This window comes from Ochlerotatus camptorhynchus, unplaced genomic scaffold (assembly GCF_037179485.1).
Source record: "Ochlerotatus camptorhynchus isolate MF236.1 unplaced genomic scaffold, CSIRO-AGI_Acam_v1.1 ptg000610l, whole genome shotgun sequence".
Taxonomy (NCBI): Eukaryota; Metazoa; Arthropoda; class Insecta; order Diptera; family Culicidae; genus Ochlerotatus; species Ochlerotatus camptorhynchus.
The window spans coordinates 236,629-249,947 of NW_027041090.1; the positions used below are offsets into that span (position 1 = coordinate 236,629).

Here is a 13,319-nt window from a genome sequence, read left to right on the forward strand (position 1 = left end):
TCACCAACACTGGGAGACCGTGAGTTCCTGCCCACCTGTCATAAAACCGTCTCGGGCGCAACCATAGATTTGATTGAGAGATTTACAACTGACAAGAGGTTGAGAGCGAGCTTTTGCGCTCTCTTTCTCCATTACTCTTTTTGCCTGCAATCAGATATCCAAGTGCGAGACGGTTTTATGACAGGTGGGCAGGAACTCACAGTCTCCCAGTGATGGTGAGTTCTTTGCCGTTAATGTTCACGAAAAGTTCACTATTTTGCTATACAGAAATTCAAAACAAAAATTTTATCTGCGGATTTGAACAGTTTTTGACCTGTTTCATACTACCGGAAGGTGTATGCTGGTCACAAATGCCGTGCCAAACTGATTTCCTACTCAATTAATCAATCTTTGATGTGAAATTCGCTAATAAACACGAGGCGCATTTCTTATAGCAAACATGCCATAACAAAATGGGCATGGTTCATTTAAGTAAACAAACTAACACTTCTTCCGACTGTTACACCTATGTATTAGCCGTCTCGATCCAAGTGCACAGCAAGAAATGCACACTTTAGGCACCCATCCATCAGAAATGTTCTTCTAATTTAAACTCACACATTCATACCGGTCTGTAAGTATGATACACGTCCAAAGCGTACCAGACTCGAGACGGTTTTATGACAGGTGGTCAGGAACTCACGGTCTCCCAGTGTTGGTGAGTTCTTTGCCATTAATGTTCACGAAAAGTTCACTATTTTGCGATATAGAAATTCAAAACAAAATTTTTTATATGCGGATTTGGACAGTTTTTGACCTGTTTCATACGACCGGAAGGTGTATGCTGGTTACAAATGCCGTGCCAAACTGATTTCCTACGCAATTAATCAATGTTTGATGTGAATTTCGCTAATAAACACGAGGAGCATTTCTTATAGCAAAACTTGCCATAACAAAATGGGCGATTCATTTTGGTAAACAAACTAACACTTCTTCCGACTGTGGCACCTCTCTTACTCGCCTGGTACCAGACTGCTGTTTCCGTGTTGCTCCCGTTTGACGCGTGACTGCTGAAAGTTTCAATTACCGCCATGTATTGTGGAAAATTTGTGGTATGTCTCAAGAGGTGAAGGTCTGCTTGACTTACATCAGGCATTTGACCATTCACAAACTTGCCACCCGCCACCCAAAAATGCTCGCTTTAGATACACTATTTAACGAGTTTTGTCATGGTAGTGATATTGACATGCTTAGAAATCAATGCATTAGGGATTAGGCAGACCATCCAAACTGAATTTAATGCTTTTTGAAGCAAACCAAGGTCGAAGATTCAATTGAGCCACACTATAAAACAGTTTATTCATGGTCACTTGTGGCCTGGAGTGAAATCTATAAAAATCTAAACGCATTTTTTTTAAATTATTTACGCCTGTGTCGTGCACAGGTTGCACATGTGGACGCGACGCCACTGTGCTTCATAGTATTTTTTGGAGAAACTTTTAGAGGAAATCGGTATATTCCGGTGTTTGAATTCCTGCCCCGCAAGCAGCCAGAGAAGCAACAACGAAGAACGGAAGCAAAATGAAGAAAAGCGCGGGGCGACCCCGGCGTAGTGGTTAACATCCATTCCTCTCACGCCAAAGTCACGAGTTCAAATCTCACCCCCGGACAAGTCACGAATGACCCAAGAGTGTTAAAGTGACTATAATAAAAAAAAAAAAAAAAGAAGAAAAGCGCGACCAGGACGAAGCTGAAAGTGACAGCAGTTTCGAAGCTAGCGCATACGCAGGAGTGACGAAAAAGCGCCTAAACCTAAACCGTCACTCACCGGTCGAAAAATTCATGTAAATTTCTGCGAGATATAGCGCACATAAAATTAACGCTAGATTTGGCATGAATTTACAAGATTATTCGTGTAAATTTAAGAGCAATATTGTATAAATTAGCAATCTTGTATGCAAGCTTCTAAACGATTTCGCTGTTTATGTCAAGTATAGCTCAAAATTATACGCAGGGAGATTTTACGCGATAGTTAAAATTCAGATTTTTTTTTCTGTGCTGCACCAGTGATTTGAAATAATCAAGTACACTCAAAAAATTCCACACGCATCATCATGTGTCTCACACTTAATTTTGCTCTTATTGTGAAACACATCCATTTCATGTGTGAATCTTATGCTATGAACCATGCCTAAACACTATGGATTTGAATTTTGACACACTTGGATTCTATGTGTCTCATATGGTGATATCAATAGCTTTGCACACCATAGTTCAATATTCTACAATATTCTACTTTATCGACTTCTACTTTACCGACTCTAAAAATTGAAACGACAAATTATAATCAAAACTGCCAGAGGCCAGAGCTTTCACATATCTTTTTAATGGGTCTGATTTGGGATTCGATCATGGACTGTTGGGGTAAGCTGCTGCCGGAGTATTCGTTCTATCTCACTGTGCCAGGGTTGCTCTCATATATGAGGCGGGTTAATAGGATAAAGTCACAACTCTTGTTTTCGATGTTTACCTTTCTGAGCAAGCAATTCACATCGTATTGAAATGCAAAACACTTTAAATCCATCTGTTTTGAACAGTAGCGTGATTCAATGTGCAATACACTTGAATAGAAAGTGAAAATTTTTCAATATTTCAAAGTTTGAAACACTCTAAATTAACGTGTATAACACATCGAACCAAGGTGAAATACACTTAAAGTACATGTGATTCTGCATTTAAAAAATCAAGTGTTTAAACACTTCGATCAAACGTGTGAAATTTTTTGAGTGTAGAAACCAACGAGTTTTGTCGTTAAAAGTCAGAGATGAGCAGCATATAATTTCGAAATATTTTAATGATTAAGGGGGATTTCCGGTTCAATATTTTCAAAAAATCGATTTTTTTTGCATGAAATCAAAGCTAAACACATCTAGAATATGTGGGTAAAAGGATATTTCGATCCGGCAAATATTTACGTCGCTACAGGCCTTTGAGTGCATCGACCTCCCGAGCGGTATGGATCGCGCAGGTATAAGAAAAAATGTTTCGCAAACTTTAAACGCGTTTTTCTCGAAACTACAGGTTCAACCAATTGACTTCGTTCTTTGCTTCCCTTATTGAAAACACTTTTCTTCATGGAATGAACTATAGACTCAAGGAGAAATGTGCAATTTTCGATTTTTCACAGCCTGTCAAAGTCAAAAATTCGACCGAAAAAAACGACTTTTTTCAAATGCCCGCCATTTTGTCAAATCTTGAGATTATAGTTCATTCCATTCTCTGAACTATACTCTTCAAGAAACTGAGCCGATTTTCTTTCTAGGTGACGATTTGCGACCTCTAGGCTGCTCGCAGTTTTGGGAAGTACCCGCCGGGCAGCCGCCACATTGGACGCCATTTTGGATTTTTTGACTTGAAAAAATTCCCAGTTGTAGAGCAAGAATGAATAAAGATTTGACAAAAAACTCAGGTCTCTAACTCTTACCAGTTCCCTGGAAAAAAAAATCCAAAGTTTAGGTCAATTGAACCGGAAATCCCCCTTAATTTATCCATCAATGTAGCAGAACCTTTAAAATACCTTACAGCTCTATTTAACATATTCAAATAAATGTTTACGCCAGGGTTTCAGAACCAATCCGTCAAACAGAGCGAGTCTTTATCAAAAGAAAGACTTGCCCTTTTGATGCATAATTTCCATCAGTTATTGGTTTTTTAGGATTAAATTACTCAGAAATAGTATAAATTGTCTTCCTTGCTCCAACCAAGATGTACTGTGAGTAACCTGAAACTAATCATAAAACCGGACTTTGGAAAAAAAACATGTGTGAAATCTGGACCGTAATTCAACAATTTTCGAGATGGGTTTTAACGGTTCAAAACCAAAATTACCATGCATTTTTTTTCAGAGTTTCCATAGTATTTATCCCATAGTATCAATTAAATTCTACTCATAATTATTATGAAATTCTCCTTAAACATACCGGAAAATTCCCTGGGAAACTCCCCTCGTTATTACCCTCGAATTCCTTTGAAACTCTTCTAAAAATTTCCTTTGAAACTATCCTAAAAATAATATTCTTTGGATTTTTTTTTAAATTTCTTTGAATTTTACCCAAAACTTTCCTCAGATATCATTCGAAATTTTTCTCAAAAAACCTTGGAATTCTCTTCTCAATATTTTAAAAATTCTTTTAAAATCCCATGCTTTTTTTATTTAACCTTAGAACATGATTCTTTTAGTTTTTTTTTCAGAGCTTCTTTGATTTTGTTTTTTTTTTAAATCATCCCAAAAGCGGTGCCGGTGGTGTAGTGGTAAGCGTGATTTTAAATTATCCTCAGAACACTTTATAAATTCCAATTGAGTTTCTCTTGAAATCCTCTCTAAAATTCATCTGCTGTTCTCCTCACAATCCCCATATAGTTCTCCTCAGAATCACATAGGAATTATCTTTGATATTCTCCTCACAACTCTCTTGGGATTCTTCCAACAGTTTCTTAAGGCTTAATCTCAGAATTATTTTGGGATTCTTGTTAAGAATTCCTTTGAATTTTTGAGTTTTTCTAATTGTTTTTAGAAGCAATTCAGGATTTACTTTTAATTTTAAAATTTATGCATACAAATTCTTCACATTATTAGAACCCTAAAATTTTTTGAAAGTATTAAAATTTATTTTCTTCCAAATCTTGGATTTGTGTTTTCAAAATTCCGCGTTTTGAGTATTTTTTTCAGTCTCAGATTGTTAAACAAAATTCCAATTCGATATTTTTTCCGTCCGAATCTTGGATCACGATTGTTTTTAAAGGTCACAAGTCTCGAGAAAAATGTCCTAGTCCTAGAAGATTCTACACAAATGTAAAAGTCTCAGAATATTGGAAATTTTCTCGATTTTTGAAAGATTCCTTTTAGTACAGATCAAGGTGTGTTAAAACATTTTCATGGTCCAAAATTTTCGTATAAAGTTTTTCCTCATTTAATCGTCTATAAAACAATTTCCTAATTTAATCGTCCGCATGCAGTTCGATAATGTTTGGCTTAAAAAAAAAACAGTCAAATTGATTTGAAGTACACTGAAGTGTTTTTACACGGTTTTTTACGTGGTTTTTTACACGGTTTTTCGCGATTTACACGGTATGTTTTTAACGATTTCTCGATAACGATACAACCTATCAACTTGATTCCAATCACATTATCCGTTTCAAGCTAAATGTAATTTAATGGCATATTTTAAAGAAAAATCACAACTTTTGGTGTAGATACAGAATTTTTTTAAATATCTCTATATGGACCATAGCATGCTTTAATTACAAATGGCATCAAAATCCTATTTTCAAAAACATTAAAGCATGTGAAAAAACAAAATCTTGGTAGGTTTTTTAACACGATACATATCCCCGGGGGAAGAAAAAATACCTGAGTGTATCTCGAATCGTGGTTTTGCATCAGTTAAACACTTTCGGTTTTTGCTAACTATTGACAACTGGGATATTTTTTATATTTTAACCGGGGAAATCGGGAAACACTGGGAATTTGAAAATGAAAATTCACTGGCCACTCTGCTATACCCAAAATTGATTGTTTTTTTACTTATCGATTGCAATTTCTAACGCTACATCATTATTTCAAGAAAAAAAAAAACTGTTTCGTCAACTAAGTGCAAAGTTATTTACAAATAAGCCATTTGTGCGCAAAACTGTGCATGCCAAGCGTAGTTGCTGGCAATAGCGGACTTTTTTAAACAATTTTGATTCATCTTTCAAAGTGACACCCCATCGTAAGCCCAAATGACCGGAATTCAATATACTAACTAGAACGCAGGAATTAACCGGAATCAAAGTTCTATACTTCTAGCGTGCCTTTCAGTAATCTTTGGTATGCATGGTAATGTAAACAAACTTTTTTTTTCTAAAAATACATTTTCATTGCGTATGAGGAAGCAGCACACTTACGTGAAGCAATAAAATGCTGCGACAGGTATGCAAATGAAATAACACGTAAACTGCGCAACACCGCATTTGATCGCGTCTGTAGATAGGTAGCTACGTGAGTTCATGAGCAGCTCACCAGACTGTCCAGTATACATACAGCAGGTGCATCAGTGCAAGCACCGGCGACAAAATGTTAACTAACTCTCTACAAGTCATAATTTATCCGGTATCAAGTTCCCATACCGGCATTTCAACCTTGCTATTACTCATTGTAAACAAACTATGTAGTGATATCAGTGAAGTTGCGACTCAAGAATCGAATGACGATGAATAGGATACTGTGAATGGTGGAGAACGATTACACAATATGAACTTGAAAAATAACCAAATCCCCAGATTTACATGTTGTTTCGAGGTCGCTCTGTATATTGAAATAATCGAAAGCAAATTTTTATGGTTTACCACCGGAAACATCGATTGTCTCATTTTTTTATTTCCATTCCAGCAGGAAGCTTTCAATATTCTAATTTGTTTTTCTCATTGTCCACCTTCCATTTTTCTTTTTTTTTTTGTTGCAGAATCATGGATCGAACTATCATCTAGCACAAACACATGTCCCAAGAGCCCCGATCGGACGACTCCGTTACCATTTACCTCGGTGGAAGAGTATCTGAGACTGCTACGCGAGGCTCAGCGAGAGTCGAAAGAATCAAGCCGAGTTGCGTCATTGACTAGTTCGCGGAGGGATTCACCTCGTGGAAGCCCGAAATCGCCACCCAACAGCCCTAATACCGAGCTTGCCACCACCGAAGAAGAGCTTAGAGGTGTCTACATCAACTATCTCAATAGGGTAAGCGCGTGGTTGTGTTTTGCTATTCCGCACGCGTATTCGTCGTAGCCTTGAATGGTTCTGCAAACGAATGGAATATATTACCATTCCCAACAAAGCTGATTAGAGCTAACACGGCAACAGAACAAATGGAGACACAGGAATGCTTTTTTGGAGTCAGCCAATACCGATACATTCTGGGTTGTTGTTCCTTGGGGCACGGAGGTTTTTTTTTATAGTCGCTTTAACACTTTTGGGTCATTGGATGAGATTTGAAGTCGTGATTTTGGCGTGAAATATAAGGAATGTTAACCTCTACGCCAGTCCCGTCCCATATTAAGTTTTTTTAGCGTGGCTCTATGGACTCCATTTAGGTTTTTAATGCAATTTTGTCGACTTATTTTTTTAATTCATTAAATCGACTTTTAGTTTTTTTTTGCGTTTTCAATACTGTTGACGCGTTTTAAGACTATTTTAACATGTTAATGCCATTGTAAGTTTATTCTTTTAACATCATTTTTACCGTTTTTCAAGCTAAGATCGGCTTCAACTGCATTTTTTATGGCATTTCAAAGGGCATTGCAAGATGATGTTGGTGTCTTATGGCATACTGGGCAAACTGTGCGTTTTAAAGTCATATTAACGAATTTGCAGCCCTGTTAGTTATTACTAACCCCTAATGTAGCCCTATAGAAAAAAAATCTACCAACAACTTTTTCACAACTGCACTGAAAAAATCATAGTTGAAGTTTTCGCAGCAGTAATGTTTTATTTAAATTTTAGAGGGTACTGGGTGAAATTCATCTGCGGGCGGCCACTCAACCGAGAAACCGGGAATCGAAACCAACCGGGAAATATGCGGCAATTAGAATGCAATCTCAAAATATGTTTCTATATTTTTTATTCGAATTCTGTAAACTTGTTAGTACTTTTTCCTCCATTTTATGTACTTTGCTCTACCGGTCTATGTAAACCGACTTGTACTTTTCAGAGCTGAAACACTTATCGACTTCATTTTACTTATTATGGGATAGAAAAATAGGGGAAATGGATGTAATGTCGGTCAAATGCCGCTAATTTATGCCCATACATAAATTCAGCAATCGACTACATTTTCAATAGCGACCAAAATATCCATTAGTATCGTCCCAATGACGCGTTCATCTAGATGAAATTGACAAATAGAAGATTTTTAACGATGGGCCCAATCTTAAATCCATATTCTACGCGAGTAAAAATATTCTCTATATAGGGGAAATGGCTCTAATGTTGATGGGCGTTGGCCAAATTTGGATTTTTCAAATATAATCCTAAATAGGATCTAGATTATTTAATACTCTAGTAACCTCAAGTCCGTGCTCTGTCACAATGTTTCATTGTGATCAATCAACACTCAAAGGGGTAAAATATAAAATTTGGGGTGAATTTGAAAGAAAGGGAACTTGGAGTGTAGAGCGTACTGCCCACTGGACGATTCTGAAGCCTGGCCAAGTGAGTGGGGTATGGGCCAGGCGAGTAAGAGAGATGCCACAGTCGGAAGAAGTATTAGTTTGTTTACTAAAATGAATCGCCCATTTTGTTATGGCAAGTTTTGCTATAAGAAATGCTCCTCGTGTTTATTAGCGAAATTCACATCAAAGATTGATTAATTGCGTAGGAAATCAGTTTGGCACGGCATTTGTAACCAGCATACACCTTCCGGTCGTATGAAACAGGTCAAAAACTGTCCAAATCCGCAGATAAAAAATTTTGTTTTGAATTTCTGTATGGCAAAATAGTGAACTTTTCGTGAACATTAACGGCAAAGAACTCACCAACACTGGGAGACCGTGAGTTCCTGCCCACCTGTCATAAAACCGTCTCGGGATATGGGTTTATTTGATTGAACGTCATTTCCAATGTATATATTAATACCCTCAAACTATTGGCATTTAAGATAAGACAGAGATAGGATGCGGACGAGATGGGAAATGACAGGTGGGCAGGAACTCACGGTCTCCCAGTGTTGGTGAGTTCTTTGCCGTTAATGTTCATGAAAAGTTCACTATTTTGCCATACAGAAATTCAAAACAAATTTTATCTGCGGATTTGGACAGTTTTTGGCCTGTTTCATACGACCGGAAGGCAAGGTTTCAAAGACTCATTTCAGCTAAGACAATGTTTTTCTAAATTATGAAATAATTAGATGCCATGATCAAATTTTGAATTGGTAGGATACAAGAAGAGGTTGCAAAGAATGTGTTTGACATATTAAACCTGTTTATTTCACTTCACGAGAGTCCCAATCAGCGATTTTTCACAAACTCACTCACTCACTCACTCACTCACTCACTCAGCGATCAGCAAATCGCTGATTGTGACTCATAGAAAGCAAACTTTACAGGTTTTATGTTTCCAACGCATACTTTGTAACCTCTTCTTGTAAGTTACAAGTAAAACATGACATCATACCATCTTTTGGTTTTATTATTCCGAAAAACATTATTTTAGCTGAAATGAGTCTTTGTAACCTTGCCGGAAGGTGTATGCTGGTCGCAAATGCCGTGCCAAACTGATTTCCTACGCAATAAATCAATCTTTGATGTGAATTTCGCTAATAAACACGAGGAGCATTTCTTATAGCAAAACTTGCCATAACAAAATGGGCGGTTCATTTTAGTAAACAAACTAACACTTCTTCCGACTGTGTCACCTCTCTTACTCACCTAGGGATGCGGAGGGTCCGCTTAGGGGGAGCGTAACCCATGTTATGGTTTCCATTTATTCAATAGTTCAGATGGGCTAGAAATGATAGGTCCATAGTGAGAAAATGTACCATATGGGATCCGTTCACTGATCAAAATCAGATTCACATCGTCAGGCCCTGCCCAAGAATAAGGGGATTGACGATGTTTTGTCAAGTTTTATTGTATTGCATTTTGCATTTAATACTCTAGTAAATCTCACGTCCGTGCTCCATCACAACATTGTGATGTGTCAATACTCACTGGGCTATATGTCTTAGACCAGTTTCAGATTAGTTTGCTATTAATATCTTCTGCATCGCAGTTCACGAGAGATTACTGAATATGGGTTCTCTTTTCCGACCATAATAGTGTGAGGGAAGTGGGTGAGTTAAACGTTGCGATCTGAGAGCGAAATAGAGGCAAATAAATAGGGAACAGAAAAAAACAACAAATACTCTATCGCTCTTCTCTATTCTTTTATTCTCTTACCTTCCCCTACAAATCTGAAGCTAGTGGGACTGCCTACGGGAGCAACAGGCCTGCTGGTGGAAGAAAGTCGTTATGCTATACGGTCTAGCATAGGCCACGACCAAAATGTCCGTAGGTTCATACCTAGCTTAAGTGCAGATGGGCGGATGATAGTCGGTCAGGGTGTGAGCTGAGCAATAACAATAACAATATATAGGGTAAATGGCTCTAATGTTGACCTATGGTTCTAAGATTGGGCCCATCGCTAAAAATCAGCTATTTATCAATTCTATCTATGGGACGGTTCTAATGGATATTTTTGGTCGCTACTGAGCATTTATTCGATTGCTGAATTTATGTATGGGCCCAAATTAGGAGCATTTAGGCCGACATTACATCCATTTTCCCTACCAATGCAAATTATTATACTAACACTTTAAACTTTTTTTTTTTCTATAGTCACTTTAAAGCTCTTGGGTCATTCGTGACTTGTCCGGGGGTGAGATTTGAACTCGTGACTTTGGCGTGAGAGGTATGGATGCTAACCACTACGCCAAGGTCACCCCCAACACTTTAAACTTAATTTTGCTCTAAAGTGAGCGGTGAACGGGTATCACCCTTTCTTATCATTTTTGAGTTATAATTTGCTGTAAATAATGTTTGCAAAAGTTCACCTCTTTTCAAGTGGAAGTCTGCATAGTTACTTAAAGAAGACGAAATCTTTACATCCACAAATTTTCACAGAATTTCGACTAGAATGGGGTACGCTTATAGATGTACTTGGGACCAATAGGCTAGTCAAGTAGTGAGCCAATTTAAAAATCGTTAGTTTCCACCGGTTGTTTATACTTTTTAATGAGCAATTATTTACTTTATTTGTATTTCGAATTGTTTGCTGACAGAATCTGTAGAGTAAGGTGGAGCAAAAGTTCGTTTTGAGGTTCTTGACATCTGTGCAAAATAAAACTCATTGTTATAGCACTTGTCTACATATGTCTATGTCACCAGGAAGCTCGAATTACCTACAGTGGGGCAAAATTTCAAGTCGTGTCCCAAACCCATGTAATCATGCACAAATGTCTAAAATGCATTTATTTACTATAAACATCAAAAATGGAGTACATTCTGCTCAAAATCTCGAACCTTACGCTATGCCTGTATTCTTATTTTACTTTCACAATCTATAATGCCGAAATGTGCAAATGAGAGCTTATCATTTTAATTTAGCTGTCCTCGTCAATGGTTTGAAGATTGAATACCTCTGAGAACAAAATATGATACAGTGCATGAAATGTTTTTGTTGTTCACGTCCGTTGCAGCAACTGTCACCTATGGTGCCGGTATTGAAACGAAATGAGGCTAATGGTGAATTGTCATTGATAATGATTTTCTTTTTGTATTGCTTGCTAGGTCGACGTCATACCAAATGGAGACCTGATACGCCGTGCATTCACTTCATATTTGCTTCTGAAGTTGGAAGCCTGCGCGAAGCAGATTGAGGAGCATGAAGCGCGAATGAAGAAAACCATAGTAATAGCAATATAAATGATAATAATAGTCATAGTAATGATGGCCATATGTAGTGTATATGTGTGGTTTGATACGATAACACAATCAGCTGTTTTGTCCATCGCTGGACTGAGGCTTTGTGAAATGTGCCAGTTCGAGGTAATCACAATGCGGAAAGATTAAACCTTCTTGAAAAGAAAAACAGAAGGTCAATGTTCAGAAATAATTCTGATATAGTGAGAGGGACTAATTTTAAACAAGTGGTTTTTGCAGCCAGACTGGAAAGTAAACAAATGCAATATTCCATAGCGTTGTTTTAAAAGATGCAACTTTTGTTACAATGAATCTTGCTTCTGTTGCATTTTGGATACATTAGATATGATGAACCAATATGAATAAATCTTAATAATTTTGCTAGCATTTTCAAGAATCAATTGAGTTACATTGCTAAATGGTGTACAGCGTAGTCAATATTTTGATAAAGGTTTTTAGGATAGCACAAAATTTCAATTTATAACCATATGTTAAACACTGTGGAATAGATTGAATCCTGCTGATATGGAATTAATGATCATTTACGAGAAAGTTATATGACACATTGTGTCTCTTAAGTCTCTCATCAAATATTACTCGGAAAATGGCACAGAATTCTTGCGAAACCCACATTAATTGGTCCGGGCTGAATTTGTTATCGGGCATTACTGTTACTTTAATCAACATGTTTAATTTTCAAATAGGTACATAGCAAAAATCCGAAACTGTTTAATTAATATTTCTTCTTTTTTATAGGAAGGAGCTGCTACCGCTCAAAAGGATAATGACTGGGTATGGGAATGGAGCAGTCGGCCGGACCAGCTGCCTCCAAAGTAAGTTTATTTATTGTTTTCAGAATATGTTTTGCTTTAATTATAAAATAATACCGATCTTTGCAGAGACTGGAAGTTTGAACATCCCAAACAAGGTGTTCGACGTGGGCAACAAGGATATTCCATGCGGCTGACTCGAGTAGGCAAAAATTCACTCTTCTCTCGAGAAGTTTTGTATTCACTTGTACTGACCAATGTATTATCGTTGCTGCTGGGTGCCGGAATTGGGTTTGTTTGCGAAATTGCATTGCATGCATTATATGGCCATTAGACTAACAGATAATCTACTTTTAGCGCCTGGTTACATAAACGAGGACTGCTTTTCACACGTATTTCGATTGAATAATCTGCTGAAGGACTATCTTAAGAACATCACTAGATGGCTTCCGGTAGCAGCGAAATGATCATGATCCATGCTTTATTGTCCAGAAGCCGTTGCTCGACCTGTGGTCATCTCCCGATAGAATTAGTCATAGTGTCAAAAGAAACGAAAATCAGTTCAAGCACAGAGAAATAGCAATTTTCTTCACAAACACTAGACGTTTCCTGAAGCAAACACATTCTAATGGAAACTGAAACCTTCCAGTTCATTTGAGTTAAATTCTTGTTGGCAAATTTGCTGGAAACTCAGGAAAGCGATTGTATCCAGAAGTCATTTAAATAGGCTGAGATTGATGTGATGAATAGTAGGGGAAACGAAAGATCAGACTAGCTAGAAAATGTACAGATTTATTAATGGACATTACGTACATCGATGTTTTGAAATAATTTTTTTTAAATAATTCCACGTAGAAAAAATGAAGGATACATTATAATTATTTTTTCTTCTGTATACCACCAACTACGACAACAATAATGTGTTGCTTTATTCAAATTCCCATTCATACAGATTTTATGTTACTACGAACTTAATTGTAAAATATACAGCAAAGAGGTATACATTCTTATTCTGAATTTAAAAGAGTTGGCTGGAGAAATAATTTTATGCATTGTAAATGATATGTCTGTAATTGTTCA

At 37.1% G+C, this 13,319-nt stretch overlaps 1 protein-coding gene across 2 annotated transcripts in view; it reads left to right on the top strand.

The window, feature by feature from the left end:
• Positions 1–12,689, top strand: part of BNIP3 (BCL2 interacting protein 3) — a 37,652-nt gene extending 24,963 nt beyond the window's left edge. Inside the window, exons 2-7 of one of the 2 annotated variants that reach the window (XM_065237378.1) lie at positions 6,483–6,754; positions 11,338–11,457; positions 11,642–11,644; positions 12,226–12,302; positions 12,369–12,530; positions 12,597–12,689. In XM_065237378.1, the coding sequence (XP_065093450.1) occupies positions 6,483–6,754; positions 11,338–11,457; positions 11,642–11,644; positions 12,226–12,302; positions 12,369–12,530; positions 12,597–12,648 (686 nt within the window). In that variant the 3' untranslated portion in view covers positions 12,649–12,689. The remainder of the gene's footprint in view (positions 1–6,482; positions 6,755–11,337; positions 11,458–11,641; positions 11,645–12,225; positions 12,303–12,368; positions 12,531–12,596) is intronic. The other variant, XM_065237376.1, reaches the window with a different exon arrangement.
• Positions 12,690–13,319: the final 630 nt, after the last annotated feature.